Consider the following 18,070-nt stretch of genomic DNA (forward strand, 5'->3'; position numbering starts at 1 on the left):
ATTCCTAGTTGGCATCATGACAATGGGTCTTTCATATTTGTCTGTGGATTCCTGGTAATTTTCATGCACAATAAGCCTTTCAAAGAAACTGATAATGATACAATGTAATGGACAAAGATTTTCTATCTGTCTCTGGAAGTGAAACTGAAATAACTGCTCTTCCTTCCTCCAGGAAACATAAAGGCAATAGAGGAGAATAGAAAATTAGCATGAGATTATGAATCTCTATGACTTTGCTATTAGGATTCCTTACATAAAACTATGGTATTTTCTCAACATACCTTAGCCTTAAATGGTAACTCATGTCATTCTTTATGCATCAGCCATGTATACTTACTGGTTCCAAATAGGGGAAGGGGTATATCATGACTGTATATTGTCACCTGCTTATTTAATTTATATGCAGAGTATATCATGAGAAACACTGGGCTGGATGAAGCACAAGCTGGAATCAAGATTGCAGGGAGAAATATCAATAACCTCACATATGCAGATGACACCACCCTTATGGCAGCAAGCGAAGAAGAACTAAAGAGCCTCTTGATGACGGTGAAACAGGAGAGTGAAAAAGTTGGCTTAAAATTCAATATTCAGAAAACTAAGATCATGGCATCTGGTCCCGTCACTTAATGGGAAATAGACGGGGAAACAGTGGAAACAGTGATGGACTTTTATTTTTTTGGGCTTCAAAATCACTGCAGATGGTGACTGTGGGCATGAAATTAAAAGGTGCTTACTCCTTGGAAGAAAAGTCATGACCAAATTAGACAGCATATTAAAAAGCAGAGACATGCCTTTGCCAAAAAAGGTCTGTCTAGTCAAAGCTATGGTTCTTCCAGTAGTCATGTATGGATATGAGAGTTGGACCATAAAGAAAGCTGAGCACTGAATAATTGATGCTTTGATCTGTGCTGTTGGAGAAGACTCTTGAGAGACCCTTGGACTGCAAGGAGATCCAACCAGTCCATCCTGAAGGAGATCAGTCCTGGGTGTTCATTGGAAGAACTGATGCTGAAGCTGAAACTCCAATACTTTGGCCACCTGATGCGAAGACCTGACTCATTGGAAAAGACCCTGATGCTGGGAAAGATTGAAGGCGGGAGAAGAAGGGGATGACAGAGGATGAGATGGTTGGATGACATCACCGACTTGATGGACATGAGTTTGAGTAAACTCTGGGAGTTGGTAATGGAAAGCGAGGCCTGGCGTGCTACAGTCCATGGGGTCGCAGAATTGGACATGACTTAGTGACTGAAGTGAACTATTTTCTTAGGTCATAAGTTGTTGACTGAACACATGATTTTGAGGAGTAACATATACTAAAACTAAAAATTAGGCATTTATTAATTATGTTTTTTTAACTTCTAATTTTTAGGTAGAGATTGTATAATGACAGATATCATTATAAATATTTCCAGTGGTTTTAATTAAAGACATTACTCAGTGTTCGATGGGGAGAAACTAATGAAGAAAATTGGTACAAGCTCAGATATGAAAGCCATCTTTTCAAGATGTGTCTCTATTTAGTCTGAATGAAAAGCTGGTAACCAGTTATATAGGACAAAGGTTCAAGGGAACAGGTATTTTATGTTTATTACAGAGGGTATCCAGAGAGTTGGTGGGAAGCCACAACTGCTATTTCACAAACATCATTAGCCCATGAAGTCGGTGCTGATCTTTTCCTTCTTTTTTCCACTGGCAACTTAATCCCTAGCTTTCCTGTGTCAAAGAATTAACCTACTTCTACTTGAAGTAGACGGTCCATAAAATAGAATGGAGCATTTGAATCATTTTAACCAAATCATTTTTGGAAAGAACACACTATAAGAAGAAACTTCTTTTTTTGAGAGACAGGGCATACCTTTCTTCTACATACACTGTACACTTTGAGCGTCACTGATTAGAATACATGGTACATTTTGCATTAAATCCTGAGCAGTAATGGGTGGGAATTAAGGAAAAGGAGAAAAATTTCTGCTTTAAAAAATGTGTATATATACACACACATAATTATTACCCATAACCATACTATCAACTTATTTAAAATCAACTAAAATTTATACACACTAATCACAGTGTAATCAATTTTAGTACCTAATGTTTAGCAAACATGAACATATCCTTTTAAAGATTTTGCAAAATAGTTTAGGTATATGAAAGGCTAAGAATGAAGGAAATAATCAGAGGCGAAAAAGAGCTAACAGAGATTAGATATCTGAAAGAGAGGTTAGCTATAAAAAACTGCTTTCTTGAAGACATGGCCATGCAAAGAAATTCTTAATAGCTGCAATTACTTCTGCAAATGCCTCTAGGTGGTATCGTGGGCCCATGGAATTGCTGCTTGGGATAAAGGAGACTGGAAAACATCAGACAACACATATATAACACAATTAAATTACTGTCCAAGGCTCTAGCACCTGACTCACCTGTGTGCAGTAGGAGAAAGGTTTTCTGCAAGCTGGGTTACACTGCCGAATAGCAGCAGGGCGTGCCTGAGGGGAGCAGCCTCCTACAAAGGAAATCCCACCATCATTTACAGATTTTTCTAGGGTAAATATTCACTTCTTTTCCTCTCTGACACTGACCACCTTGTAACAGTATTTTTTTTTTTTTTTTTTAAATCTGTTTGCTGACAGTGTGGCTGTTTTATTTTGTTGACTATTCTAGGAAAGGCTGTTTGAGATGGGAGGCTCTGCTAACAGAAGTTGTTTACAGTTGAGATTTTATACCTGCGTGTTGGCCAGGTGATTCTATCATATGGCTTCACTTGAGGGCAAAGCCTGTGAGTGTCAGGATCAGTAAAAGAATTGATGAAATCTCAACTGAAGTTCAGTAGCAGAAAATATATACACTCAAAGATCTGTCTACATAGTTTTTTTCCAGCTCCCAAACTAGGCACTAGACCAATTTCCAACAACCAAACACTAAAAGAATGCCACTAGTCCATTCATGAGACCACAATATTACACATTTTGGTAACATTTTAAATGTATTTCAGCCAGAATACACACATATACACACACATGCAGAGTCACATACAGATTTTTAAGAGCAAACGTATACACTCCAGCAGGGATAATCATACATCTGACACTAGTACTTGCAGGTCCTTATTAAAATAGCTTTGAGTAACTAGATGGAATAATATCTCTATAATCTAAAAATCATTTATATATTAGTTGTGCCTTCCTGGATTCAAAGTACCAGCAAAGAAGTTGACATATTATCAAGGGCACCATTGAAGCTACATTTATATATCACTGGTTGCATTTATAGGTTCTAGTCTCTGCATTATTATAATTGTCAACCAATTATATAGTATATAACCATAACATAAAATTATGATTTTGTAACTAGAGAAAATTTTGTGCTTAAGGCTGCATAGGGAGTTGCATCTACATTTTTCTGAAGAATGAAATAGCTAAAATCTGTTGCTTGAAAAATAATTTCCGCAGGGGAAAAAAACAAAACACCAGGATCCAGAATGAGCAGGTAGGTGTGAAATTGATCATGTGTTAGTGGCAGTAACCACACAGCCTTGTCACTGCCAACAGAGTTTGGAGGTGGTGTTTTTTCCTCCTTGAACCAGGGATCTCCACCATGCAGTGTGTATACTCCATGAGGAGAAGATCACTTGAGAGCCAGGAAAAACATGTTAGAATTTGTATATTTTAGCCCACACTTTACATTTTAGCAATGAAATTAAGCTGTGATAATACTTAGCAGGTGACACTGGTAACCTGAGCTCATTCATCAGGTGGCCCTGGGATGTCCACCAGCCACGAGGTACTCCACGCAGAGAATCTGGAAGTGGAACCCTCACCGGTTGGTAAACTCTCAGCACACTGCAGCAAGTGATGCTTTCTGTGTTCCTGGTTAGGCAGACTTACAGTCTATTTAGTTTTAACATTAACTTACACAATGGGCAAGTCACTTAAATGATTGTATGCAAAAACTATGGGTTAAGGGACAATCAATAATGAAAAAACGAGTAAGCTAGAAAAAGGTGAAGCAGACAATCTTTCTATTCCAATAGAAAAATCGAGATTCTTCTATTCTGACAAGCTCTTAGCCCTGGCACTAAGTAAAAAGAAAGACAATTTGATTTTCTTTCATAAGAAGGCATCGAAGCAAACCCCTTTAAAATGATTGAGAAGACGATTTGTAGAATCTAATTGCATTCACTGTCATGAATGAGGAACCCTTCCTTCAATATTTATTCAGATATTAAATAATAATCAAGGCTACCACATTGTTAAAAAATGAAACTTTCAGTACATGAACATAAGCATCTATAATTTACAGGAAAATGTTTTTAATCATTAATATATTTTAGCTTTTATTATATCTTTATCAACTCTTAATTTCAATTTCTGTATATGTTTCATAACATGATACATGAGCGCAGTAGTGTGGGATTTTAGGATAGTTTGAGGTCTGTTCTCAAATACCTTTTACTGAAAAGGTACATCTTTTACAATTTTAGAGACCATTGTTTTAAACCAACATCTGTGTCTTTCAGTTTTTGTCTTAGATCATGATATTCAAGGAAATTTTATTATGTATCAACTGATGCTAAAGCTGAAACTCCAATACTTTGGCTACCTGATGTGAAGAACTGACTCCTTGGAAAAGACCCTGATGCTGGGAAAGATTGAAGGTAGGAGGAGAAGGGGACGACAGAGGATAAGATAGTTGGATGGCATCACTGACTCAATGGACATAAGTTTGAGCAAACTCCAGGAGATAGTGAAGGACAGGGGAGCCTGGAGTGCTGCAGTCCATGGGGTCACAAAGAGTCGGACATGGCTGAGCGACTGAACTGAACTGAACTGAACTACGTTAAGTTGTCTGATATACTGTGTGTGTGTATGCTTAGTCACTCAGTCATATCTAACTCTTTGTGACACCATGGACTGTAGCCCATTAGGCTCCTCTGTCCATGGAATTCTCCAGGCAAGACTACTGGAATAGGTTGCCATTTCCTTATCAAGGGGATCTTCCTGACTCAGGGATTGAACCCCTGTCTCCTACGGCTCCTGCACTGGCAGGCGAATTCTTTACAATTGTGCCACCCAGGTAGGCCATCTGATATATTATGGGACTTCATATAGAACGGTTTGCTTTCTAGGATGCAAAGATCTAATGGCAACTTGCCATGAAGCTCATCTAAGTCCACTCCCCAGTCTTCCCTTGCTTATAATTTTTTAAGCTAATTCTTCTCACCAACAGCAACACTCAGAGATCTTTCCGAAGTGCCCACATGAATCTTAGGCAGGAATACCTGTGACGTTAATGCCATCTGAACGTTGGCACCACACAGTTCGTTCATTATTGTTCCAAAGACTTGCTTTCCATGTGTAGTGATAACATTTACCTCCTGCAAGTAAATACAATAACAGTGGTTCTATTATGCCTCAATCAAAGCAGAATAAGCATTGATCAATCAAGGCTGAGAGTTGAAAAGTGCTTTGGTACCTGTACAAGGGCGTGTTTCTAGAACCTGCTGGGGGCAGCTGTCTTGGTTCTCAAAAGACTGAATTATAAATGTCCTTGACCTAGATTGGCGACCCAGAGTCTCGAAGCTTCTTCCATCAATGCAGGTCAGCTCACACGTGCTCCACGCTGACCATTCTGTTAAATGGCAGTCTCCTGGAGGATCATGCAGCACAGGGCAGAGGAAACCGTGAAAACTGGCCCCTGACCCCGTTTACACACACAGGGTTCACAGTGGGATTCGTGTGGTGCCGCGGTGACCAGGTGCATTCCAGAAACTACAAATTCTATGCTGACAAATTTTCTAATTAGAAAGCACTAGGAGTGAGGAAGTAATTTATGGTTTTTAGTTGAACGAAAAGTGCCAAGCACTATACTGCACTTATTTTGCCTCAAATCATGGCAGTTTTATCTGGAGAACACTAGTGTCTACTAGTGACAATAAAAATTTTAAAAGGAAGTGTAAAGATTATAGCAACTCAGTTTTTAAAGAGCATCATAACATCATAAAATGGATGTTCACAGAAATTATATAAAAGAAAGAAGTAGAGTAGCTTTAAACTTAAAGAATGGTTCATTTAACAATCCAAACATGCACAATTTGTGTGTGTGTGTATATATATATACATATATATATATATGTATATATATATATATATATGTCAATATGTATGAATGTACGTATATACACATATATGTTCCATGCCATATTATAAGAATACATAAGGATATATTTAGCCACCTTAAGCTCCTGCCATACAAGGTAAGTTGTGTTATTAGGATTAAAATAAACTCATAAATCTTATGTAACTAAGAATAGCCTTCACAATTACATAGAACTTGCTTGTTTAACAGAGTGCTTTCATTTTTAGCCTTACTTGTCATCACCATGTCATCAGCCAGGGCTCATCACTCATGGATTCAGTCAATGTTTTTTGAATGCTGGCAATGTGCTTGGTGTGGTCAGGTATTATTAACACATTTTCTAGATGGAGCAACCACTGCTCAAAGCGACAAAAGTACATGTCCCAGGCAAAATGCCAGTGATGTGATAGTGACAAGGTTCTAACTTAGCTCTTACATTTCTAAGTCTAGTGCTTCCCCCTGACTTGCTCTGCCAGCCTACTTTGCCTCTATAGAAGCTGTTAGGTATATTCCAAAGTGATAACCAATGACACATGGATTAAAGTTAGTTACAAACTCCAACTTGGATGAGAGAGAACTCCAAAAAACAGAAAAAGAAATAAAAAGGTCACCATGGAAGGCACTCCGAATCATTTAAAATTGCCTACCCGGGCAAGGCACTGAACACGGCTGTTTCAAGATGCTGTCTTGAAAGGGCATCTCTCCACACAGTGCATTGTCTACACGTACAGTCCAGGGAGATATTGAACCGTTGTGGACCACACAGGAGAGGCTGCGGGCCTGGACGCCTTCCCCACAGTCTCCACCCTGTCAGAGGAAAGGATGCTGTCAGCATTGGCCAAATCAGGAACATCTCAAAGTTTTAGCTCCCACCATCTCTTGGGCAAAAAAACCAAAAAGCAAAAAAACACAGTTGCATATTTCTGCAGCTTCCTCCTCTTGAGAGTTATCTTTCAGTTGTTGATAATAAGGCATCCCTGAGCAATTCTCTTAGAGCTGACAGAGCAACTGAAGCAGAAATGCAAATTTATGCCTTGAAATTTATGCACTCAGAATATGACGATTCATTCTGGAGCTCAGCCAGGATTGACTGAAAAAGAAAAACGATACCTAATTTGTCTAGGTGTATGTGATAAAGTGGCCTAATCCATAATCACTCCCCAAAAGAGCATGTACAACCACAGGGTGTACATTTCTCTTTTGCTTTGCTTGTTTTTCTTTTGTAGGGAATTCAGTACTTTCTCATGTGGATTAGATTGGGGTTTCCAGTAAAACACTGATTTTCTCAGAATGCCTTCTGTGCTGAATATTATTCTTTGAAGACATATACAAATCCCACTCAGATTATTCTGGCCAATTAGAAAAAAAATATGCAGTGTCTCTCAGAAACAGAAGCTTTGTGGTTATCTAGCTCAACCATCTGCCTGATGAAAGACTTCCTACTCTAACATTTTTAGCAGATACTCACAAGGTGAGTATTATCTCCTCAGTTTTAGTCAGGTGCTCATATTTCAAAAAGAAGTCCATTGGATATTTGGATAACTGGAGAGGGTAGTTTTGTGGCTTTTTTTTTTTTCCTGCATAAATGCCTTAGAAAACAGAGCCCAAGGCAAAGCTTCTATACTAAGGAGGTGAAATCCCAGGGGTGCAAGAGTGAGGCTGAGCAAGCCATCACAGGTGCAGAGGAAAAGCAAATATAAGGTAGTGTGTTGTCAACTGGCCTCAACTTCACAGTAAACACAGCTGGTTTCTTGGTCAATCACATTGTTTAGACAGGCCACATGGATCATCCAATATGTGGTGGCAGGAAAAAGGGAGAGGAAGCTCCTCCATGGATATGCCAGCTCCTCCATGGATCCAGTTCTCATTGATCAACTGTCATCCCAGGGAAACTTCCGTATACTTCCAAGGTATGTTACTCAGCTCCCATTACCAGGAAATAGGTGGAAGACCAAGAGTTTTTATGATTACTTCTGGTGTGGATGGAGAGAGAGAGAAAGAACATTTGCACAGACTCTGTTGCTGCAGACAAGGATGCTACATGCTACAACCCATTATTAGGTGATAACTGGACAGCTGGGATCTGCACTGGGAAACTGAGTTTCAGCTCCTCCTTATTTCTCCCTCCCACTACAGGACTCAAACTACATTGCTAGACCTTAGAGCTTCTGTGGCTCTGGCAGCAGCAGGATTGAAGAGGTCCATGGTGGGCAGCTAAAGCAGTCACGACAGTGCTCCGGGGTGTGGAGCAGGTGACTCAGAGGCTGATGGGCCTGCTGAGCACCAGCCAGGTCAAGGCACAGTGGCAGCAGCTGCTAAGCACCAAGGGCAGGTGGTGGATGGGCTGCCGGATGTGCAGGGTGGTGCAGAGGCTGCTGAGAAAAATTCTTTCAGATTCAAAGCTATAATGGCCAAAAAAAAAAAAAAAGGTGCAACTTGGAAGAGCTCTAAGATACTGCAACTTAGAGACTGAATCATCTGAGCAGACACACAAACTGGGACCATCACATCCTTTTCCATAGATGTTTTAACAAGAATTGTGCTTTGTTTATCTAAGATGGCAATCCCCACACTTGCTATCTCAATACCTCATAACTGCTCTAACCATTGTGAAATGGTTTTAAAAAAATATGCCCTAGTTATGAACCCAAGTGCACTTTTTTTTGAGAAATGGAGGTTCAAAATCAATTCACAATATATTCATCCAAACCAAATGTTCTAGTAAATATTTATACCCTAAAGTTGAAAATAACTAGCATAAGTTAAATTTGGGTTTGGGGGAGGGTTCTTTCTATAACTTATTATTCCAGGTGAGGGATGCATGGCTAAATTGCATAAGGTACATGTTTCACTGTAGAGTGTCAAGAATTCATGAACTTGGAGTCTGACGATACTGCAGCATGTCTGAAGTTTGAAGTTACTGCTCTCTAGAACCTCAGGTAACTGGAGATGCAATTGATTAGAGCTTTGTTTGACATCCCAGGAGATGGAGTGTGCAGAAACAAGGGGAAACTAGTCATTAGGGAGCACTTTCAGAAACAAGACAAACAATAATATGTTTCTAGTATGTATCCATGTTCCACCTTAATCTCTTACACCTTTGACAACCACAGCCACAGTATGAGGAGAAATCAGCAGCAGAATGATAATTTCATTCATAAAGCAAGCATTCATCTAGTCTCACTCATGAGACTTTACACACCAGGCCTTGAAAACTGAGCCAGGCTTCTTAGAACAAGATGGTCAACAGTCAGAATTCTGCCACTAAGTCTCCGCTGTCCAGATCATTGATGGACTTCCTGTCTGCTCGGCATCAGCATCACCAGATGTGGATCAGCAGCTGGTGCTCGTACCCATAATCAGAGTTTTAATAAAACCTATAATAACAACCTCAATTTACTGAGCTCTAGATTTATGTCAGCTACTACGCTCAGCACTACACATGACTTGGCTGCTGCTGCTAAGTCGCTTCAGTCGTGTCTGACTCTGTGCGACCCCATAGACAGCAGCCCACCAGGCTCCCCCGTCCCTGGGATTCTCCAGGCAAGAACACTGGAGTGGGTTGCCATTTCCTTCTCCAATGCACGAAAGTGAAAAGTGAAAGTGAAGTCGCTCAGTCGTGTCCGACTCCTAGCGACACCATGGACTGCAGCCTACAAGGCTCCTCCGTCCACGGGATTTTCCAGGCGAGAGAACTGGAGTGGGGTGCCATTGCCTTCTCTGATGACTTGTCTAATCGCTACCAAAACCCCCAGTAAAACAGGTACTACTGCTCCTCCTGTGGTATACATAAGTAAACAGAGTTTGGAGAGTTTGAAAACCTGGCAAAAAATGCAGAGTGAGGAACTGGAAAAAAAATTTTGACCAAAATTAGACCTGCAAAGATGCTGATAACAGGGGGAAGCATGCGAGTTTGGGAAATTAAGGGGCATATGGAAACTCTCTGCTCAGTTTTTTGGTATACTGAAAACTACTTTAAAAAAATACAGTCTAGAGACTTCCCTGATAGTCCAGGGGTTAAGACACCACTTTTCAATGCAGGGGGCACAAGTTCAGTCCCTGGTCAGGGAACTAAGGTCCCACATGCTGCAGGGTGCAGCCAACTATTAAAACAAACAAAAAATAAATAAAAACACTCAAGTATCTTTAAATAAACAAAAATAAAAGCCTACTGATATATATTTAAATAATGGATACAAAATAAGTGTGTGAGTCTATAAATATACATAAATGTAAAATGGTGACTCTAGTGAAGAGTAGAGGGTGTACCTTCATGTTATTCCACTTTTCAAAATGAGAAGTTCTGAGAAATACTAAGGAATAGATGAAGAAGTCTACAAAATAATATTTAAGAATATATAAAATAAAATCTAAACAAAATTAGACCCGAGAGACTCCAGAGTCTGAGCTCTGAAACAGATTTTGCAACATATGTGTGATACGTGTTATCAGCTAAGAAACTCGGAAGGAGTTAGGAAACCCTGAAAAAAAATGAAGCCTGAGGATAAACACTTTTTCGTTTGCAAATCTCTTTCCACAGATGATGGTGACAGAATTGGCACATCCACCGTGCCCTGGGCAAGCTCCTCTGTTTGGGGTTTGATCCACTTGATGGCAATCAGCCACTTCAACCACCACCTCCAGTGAATAAATCTGCAACCCGTATCGGACAGGTCAGGATATTACAGAACCAAGGGAAGCAGAAGGACAGCTGTGAGAAAGGTGCACTTGCTTTGTATGTGGAGGTTCATGTGTATTTTGATCAGTAATTCCCCAAACTCAGCTTACATTGATGTGTAAGAAAAGGAGACCCATTGAAAATGTCTTGTGTTATGTATCTCACAAAGCATTCAAAATCAGTCTTCAGGAATGCAGTTCAAACTCAGCAAAAATTCAAATATCATCAAGATTCTCTTTCTCTTTTGCTTCTGAGTTACTGACTTTACTGTCACATCAGATGGGAATACGTGACAGTGAAAAGTTTTTGGATATAATATCTTTGAACAGCTTCAATTTCATTCCAAATTTTGGGGGAAGAATGCTGTTGATCTCCTACAGGTAAGGTGCCCACACAGGGATAATTAATACAGACATGTTTTCTGAGATTTTTTTTTTGCCTGTTTTGCTTTGCCTGGATTGAGGCTAACTCCAGTTTCCTCCTGACTGGAAATGTCAGTGAATGGAATGACCTCATCTAGAAATCTAAGGCACTAAGGTGTATCTCTGGATACACCTGCTCTCATGGTCTCCAGGGCCCCCGTGCCTGGGTATCTCCATCAGATGCCACAACCCCCTCTCCCCACCTCCACAAGCACTGCTGTAGAGAATGTTCACCACCCACCACTTCAGCCCCTATGGTTCCAGCTAAAGTTCAGTGTGTGACAGCAAAATTTCAAACATTACATTTGACATTTCCCCTGCATGCTCCTAGGAGACAAACTGGCAGACTTGTCTATTTGAAAAAAAAAAAAAAAAAAAAAAGCTCTTGATACCCAGGAAGATAAAAGGAAAAGTATTGGGTTGGTCAAAAAGTTCACCTGGGATTTTCTATAACATCTTATGGAAAAACCCAAATGAACTTTCGGCCATCTCAATACAAAAGAACAAGTGAGGAACAGTAGCAGCTGGATGGCTGGTGAGACAGAGTGTGTGCAGTTTGTCCCCATCCTTCCCTTCTTCTTCCTGTCTTTTCTCTTTTCATGCCATGGGTTCCTAAATTCTTTGAATTTGTTTTCTCTACTCTCTCAACCATTATTAGGAGAAATCTTCCTTCCATTTCTTATTTGTGATTCTAAGCAGTACTGAAAAAAACTGTTGATGATTTAGGAAAGAGAGTTTTGGACTGAGTACACAAAGTATTCATATTTAAAGCCATTAGGTTACTATTGAATTAATTAGCATGGTGCCTTATTTTCTGTGAAAAGGAGACTGAACAAATGTACCACCCATTTTTATTCCTCTGGGACTTATTAAAATACATGGGCACTTAACTTCTGCAAGATAATGATGCTGCACAACAATGTCATCCTGACAGGAACACTGTGAGAATACTCTGCAGATATCTTAATGCATAATCACAATTATTGTTACCTAATTAAATCTGCCTTGGAATATGAACTGAAGGATAAACTAGTAAAACAAGAAAATAGAGAAAAATCAGTGTGCTTTTTTCTTACACAAGAAACCAGAGAGAAAATGCCATAGAGCATCATTGCTGACCCAGCAAAAGCTCTGGGTATGTGATATATTATGATGTTACTAGGCATTTATATTTCAGGTCAATAAAAAGCAATCATTGAGGAAAATGTAGTAACCTTGGTTTGTGTAATAATGTTAAAATATAACTTTCATACACTTTTGGTTTTCTGCCCACATGCAAGATTTTGCCTAAGCCTAAAAGTGCTTTTTTAAGAAATACAGTCTATGACAGGTTGTGCATTTCTATAGCATCAGGGTTTTGCCTAATTGCATAATGCTTTGATATTTCCAAACAGGCAAGAAGATAGAAAATTCTTTAAGATGCTAAAAAGATTGAAAGTCCCCTGATCCAACTTATTACAAATAGTTGATAACGATGGGCATTTATTTTCCTAGCAAGATCACTCTGTATGAAGTTAAGTCATTTGGTTCTTTTTTCCATGGTCTCTATTGCATAAAAATACACTGTGCAAGGCCCCTGGTGCTGTGAAGTTTGTTCCATCACCTTGTAGGTTTGAACAGACAAGTACTTTGGACAGACTGAGAAACATTTCTTTAAATGTCATTATGTGACCTACCTCCAATTTACATGCAGACCAGTTGCTGAGGACCCAGCTGTAGCAGGGGGTCATGGGGCAGGTTTTGTGCTGGGTAAGCTCTGTGGGACATGGCCGGCCTTCTCCTTGGGTTGGCATAAGGATAAATCGAGTCCGGCTCCTCTGACCTAAAATGAGAAGGACAATGTCAGCTTTTCTGTTAGAGTTTGGCTAAAAAAGGAATTAAAGAACAGAATGTTGCCATATATATAAAAGTCTTCACTAAATCACGCTGAACTTTGTCATGTCCAGGTTTAAGTTATTTTGCTATTTTAATTTAGGTTTCCACGGAGATACAGGTCCTCCAAGATCTGCATATGCTTGTGGATCTGAAACTCTGTCTTCTACTTCAGCCATCCTATGTCCAAACTCTGTACTGTTGCCAAATAGACTGACCTCGTAAACACTGGCAGAATGTTAATTCATTTAATAAATATTTCTTTATTAAGCTCTAGAGTAACCAAAGCATCCTGCCATGTGCTAGGGGTGCAGTGATAAAACAGCCTGATGTACCTCCTGCCTTCACAAACCTTACATTCTAGGCTAGAATCACCAATATTAAGCAAAAAGAGAATGGCATTTCCTATGTTAGGTTCTAAATCATCAAGTGAGGTAGAAAATTGCACATAATCCAAATTACCCTAGAAAATTCCCTAGGGAGATGCCAAGATTACTCTAGAAAATTCCCTAGTGTGGTTCCAGTAGTGTCACTCCATTAATTCAACATGACCAGTTTTCCTAGAGTTTAGGACCAATTTCTCTTTTTCACTGAATATAAGATAAAGTTGTTAACTTGTGTGAAGAAGCCATGATGATTGAAAAACATTTTTTCCTAATGAGAGGAAATTGGTTAATAAGAATGGTTCAGGAAAGAGCAGGACTCTCATGTCATCTTATACCCACTGCTAGGCATCAGGTCATAAACTTACTAATAGGAATAATGGATGGAATTTAAATGTTTCGTGCTCCTGCTTTCTCTCCCACTCACTCTTGTCTTTACTCATTTGTTACTGATGAACTATGGTATGCATATAGTTTCCTTAATATTAGTCATGTGTGAATCCAATGCCCTTCTACTGTTGTTATAAAATTAATTATGTGATTTTATCCGTGATAAATGTGAAGGGAAAAACAGAAGGTTCTCCGAGAGCATGTTATGGGGATGCCACCCAGTCTGCGAAAGAATCAGAGAATATTTCCTTGAGCAGTTGAGCTTTAAACAGAAATCCGAAGGAGTAAGTCAGACATGATGTACAGAGAGTGGCTCACTGACCCACACAGAAGAAACAGCGTGTGAATAGGTCATGAGGTACAGAGGAGAAGGACAGGTTTGAGGACCTGACAGAAGGCCAGTGTGGCTGGACAAAGAGCCAGGGACAGAACAGATTGAAGGAACACTGTTAAAGCTAATAAAAGTGAGAATCAAAGATTATACATTTATATTTTAAGAGAAATGGGCAGATAGCAATGACTTCACTTCTGCATAGAATTTACTTGAAAACCTTAGGTAAGCATAATTCTCAGATGTCCTCAAGTTCAGGGAGAAGTAAGGGTAACTAACACATTCAGTGGACTAGACCTCTTAGTGGTCACCAGAATATTATCATAGATATGGTGGAAAGTCAATTCTCTTTAAGAAGACCCTTGAAGAAAACTAGGATATTCTCATCACTGCATTCTAAATTCCTTGAGGCCGGAGACTCTGTCTCTAACATGAGACTCCCTATATATTAAGCACTAATTGAATATTTGTTTAATTCATATTTTTGTAAACTGTCTCTATGATATTATCTGGTGTGCAAACATGTGTGATGCTATTGCTAAGCAATTTTCTAAAGACATATATACTGACTCACTGAATAGTCATAACAGTCCTAGAGGAAAATTCTATTATTTTCACATATTATAGATAAGCAACTTGCAGCACAGAATTTGTCACTTCTTTAAGGTGAAAAACATAGCAAGTTGCAGAACAGGATTCAAACCCAGAGAGTTTTGCTACAGAGATGACTGTATTAGCCAAGATGCTAATGCAAGAGAACATCACGTGAGGGCCCAGACAAGACAGCAAGGAATGGACTGATCTAGGTTTTCTATGGGAAACAGAAAAGAAACATAAGGTGGCAATAAAATTTGTGTCATCAGTAACTGAGGCTTTGTGAACAACAGAACCTACAAATTCTGCATTCCTGGGCACACAGCAGAACATTTACATTTAGACCAATGTTCCCTCCCAACATCACTCAAATCAAATCATACTTGTTGGACATCACCTTATTCATATGAAACATTGTCCCTGCTCAATGAATGCATTTGGCTCAATATTTCACATTAACTCTTACTTAAATACTCTTCAGTTTTATAATAATTTTTATGTTTATTCTCTTGAACTAAATATCTATTATTCTATTGTCATTATAATTGCATCCTGTTCTCTATCCATCTTTGTAAGACTAATGACAATGTAGTGTCACCTTTATCACAGCTAAAGAGGTTCTATTTCATTAAAACCAAATCACTTCAAGCTTGTTCTTGAATTGATGGCATGCATCACTGCCATTCCTTTAGGACTATTTTATTTATTTCCATTAAAGTGACAGATATTTTCTGCTGGACATAGATGTGGGGTGGGGGGACCTAATGAAGTCAATAGAAAAAAAAAAAAAATGACATCCTCTAACCACTCACTGAAAGGCCAGCCATATGATTTCTCTGCTTTTTGCTATCCAAACACAAAGATAAGCTTAAACAATGTCAACTACTACCAAGAAGCATATAATTCTATATTTTGAAGTATATTATGTTTTTTTTTTCTTTTTTGATTATTGGAATATAATTGCTTGACAATGTTGTGTTAGTTTCTGCTCTACAACAAAGTGGATCAGCTATATGTATGCGTGTATCCCATCCCTCCTGAGCTTCCCTCTCATCCCCTATCCCCATCCCACCCATTTTAGGTCATCACAGAGCACAGAGCTGAGCTTCCTGTGCTATACGGCAGCTTCTCACTAGCTATCTCTCTTACCCATCGTAGTGTATATATGTCAGTCCTAATTTCCAAATTGGTCCCACCCTTCCCTTCCTCTTTGTATCTTCATGTCTGTTCTCTATGTCTGCATCTCTATTCTTGCATTGCTATTAAGTTCATCTGTACTGTTTTTCAAGGATAAAGAAGTAGTCGCTCAGCTGTGTTCAACTCTTTGCGACCCTTTGGATTGTAGCCCGCCAGGCTCCTCTGTCCATGGGATTTTCCAGGCAAGAATATTGGAGTGGGTTGCCATTTTCCTCCTCCAGGGGATCTTCCTGATCGAGGGACTGAACCCATGTCTTCTTTGTCTCCTGCATTGAAGGCAGATTCTTTACCCGCTGAGCCACTGGGGAAGCCCAGCATAACCTAGATGGGTGAGATGAGGTGGGAGGTGGGGGGGAAGCTCAAGAGGAAAGGGACATATGTACACCCATGGCTGATTCACATTTATGTATGGTAGAAAACAACACAATATTGTAATTATTCTTGAATTAAAAATAAATAAAAAGATGTGATATATATAATATATATAATAGAATATTACTAGACCATAAAAAGGAACACAGTCGGTTTATTTGTAGTGATATGGATGGACCCAGAGTCTGTCATACAGGGTGAAGTAAGTCAGAAAGAGAAAAACAAATATTTTATATTATGTTTAACTGGCTAACATTAATATTCAATAAGAAAACTTTGTTTATAAATGCATGAGAGTATAAAAGGTACTTGCTTTACCTTAAGTTTCTGTGAGGTACTATCTTTAAATAAGTTCCTTTTTAAATCAGGAATCTTATAAACTAAATAATCAGAGAAAGTATCCCACAATTAGGAACTTTCCCCACAATTCCTGAAGTTGCAAATATAATATCTAGCTACATGGAATACAAGGAGCCCTGCCATTTCCAACGGTCTCTGGAATCTAAGCACCATGTTGGATGTAATACTCAGCCTTGCACCTCTCTCTCAGCACGGTTATTCTAAAAGGGACCTTTAAGGACAGAAGACAAGGAATTATTTTGATGACAGGGATTTTCACGTGAGAGATAAGACAGTGGAAAATGTAGCCAAATGAAATATATTTAAAGTTATGATCTGTTGTAGAATATGAGAAAGACCATTTTAAAGCAGCTGATGTATGATGCAAAGAAACCTGGACTTGGCATCAAAACTCTCTGTTTGGAAACAGTTCTCTCAAGTTAACAGCTTGTAAATGATGTGACTGTTTGAAAGTACTTTAGCCCCTCTAAGCATCAATTTCCTCTTCTGTAAAATAAAATTAAGTACACAGATAGTCCTCATTATCTGAGGATAATTCACAATGGGGAAAATGCCACTTAAAATTAGTTTATTTCATAGGAATTACATTATTTTAAATACATAATAAATCTCTAAATGGGACTTATTGTGGAACTAAAAATATGCAAGTGGGTTTATTTTATCTAATATCAACTACCACTATCATTATCTAATATCAATTATATTTATTTTATCTAGTATCATTACATGAAGATAATTACAACTATGCAGTTATTAACACAAAGAACAAATAAACTATTGATATTTCTTAATCATAATTTTATGATGACCCTAGGAAGGGTTTATTGTTATCATGTGGGTTTCATAGTTTGGTCATAGAATCTATTATTTTAGTTACTTTTCATCAATTTCCTCAAGAGCTCCCTTTAATCTTTTGTGTACACATTCCATTTGCAGCTAGAGATGTACCAGCAGACACCCTGATGCAGTGACAGAGCACATGTATCACTCCAGGAGGCTCATTGACTGGGGGATGGCTTTACAAGTGGTCAGTTCATCAGTGGGTGTTTTGATAGTATGAGGAGTTCTGCTTCCTACAGATCTTACAATTATGCTGATTCAGGTGAAGACTAAGGAGATGATGAGGACTCCTTGGACTAACCTCATGTTGGTTGTATGAATGAAAATACACCATATAGAAACTACAGCATATCTGAAATATAGTAGGTGCTGGCTAAGTCTTAATATTTTTAAACGTTTATTTTGACAACTACTATTTTATATCAGTTCCTTGACCTGGCCCTGGAACAAGCCTGTAATGGGAATATAAAGTATGCTACTCATATTCTCC

The 18,070-nt window shown here is 38.8% G+C and overlaps 1 protein-coding gene across 1 annotated transcript in view; it reads right to left on the bottom strand.

Moving 5' to 3' along the window:
* THSD7B (thrombospondin type 1 domain containing 7B) overlaps nt 1-18,070 on the bottom strand; it is a 972,933-nt gene that overhangs the window by 15,518 nt on the left and 939,345 nt on the right. Inside the window, exons 20-24 of the mRNA XM_061135120.1 lie at nt 12,918-13,063; nt 6,789-6,948; nt 5,479-5,652; nt 5,285-5,380; nt 2,427-2,509 (exon numbers count right to left, since the gene is read on the bottom strand). Coding sequence (XP_060991103.1) covers nt 2,427-2,509; nt 5,285-5,380; nt 5,479-5,652; nt 6,789-6,948; nt 12,918-13,063 — 659 coding nt within the window. The remainder of the gene's footprint in view (nt 1-2,426; nt 2,510-5,284; nt 5,381-5,478; nt 5,653-6,788; nt 6,949-12,917; nt 13,064-18,070) is intronic.

Source organism: Dama dama, chromosome 33 (genome assembly GCF_033118175.1).
Source record: "Dama dama isolate Ldn47 chromosome 33, ASM3311817v1, whole genome shotgun sequence".
Lineage (NCBI taxonomy): Eukaryota > Metazoa > Chordata > Mammalia > Artiodactyla > Cervidae > Dama > Dama dama.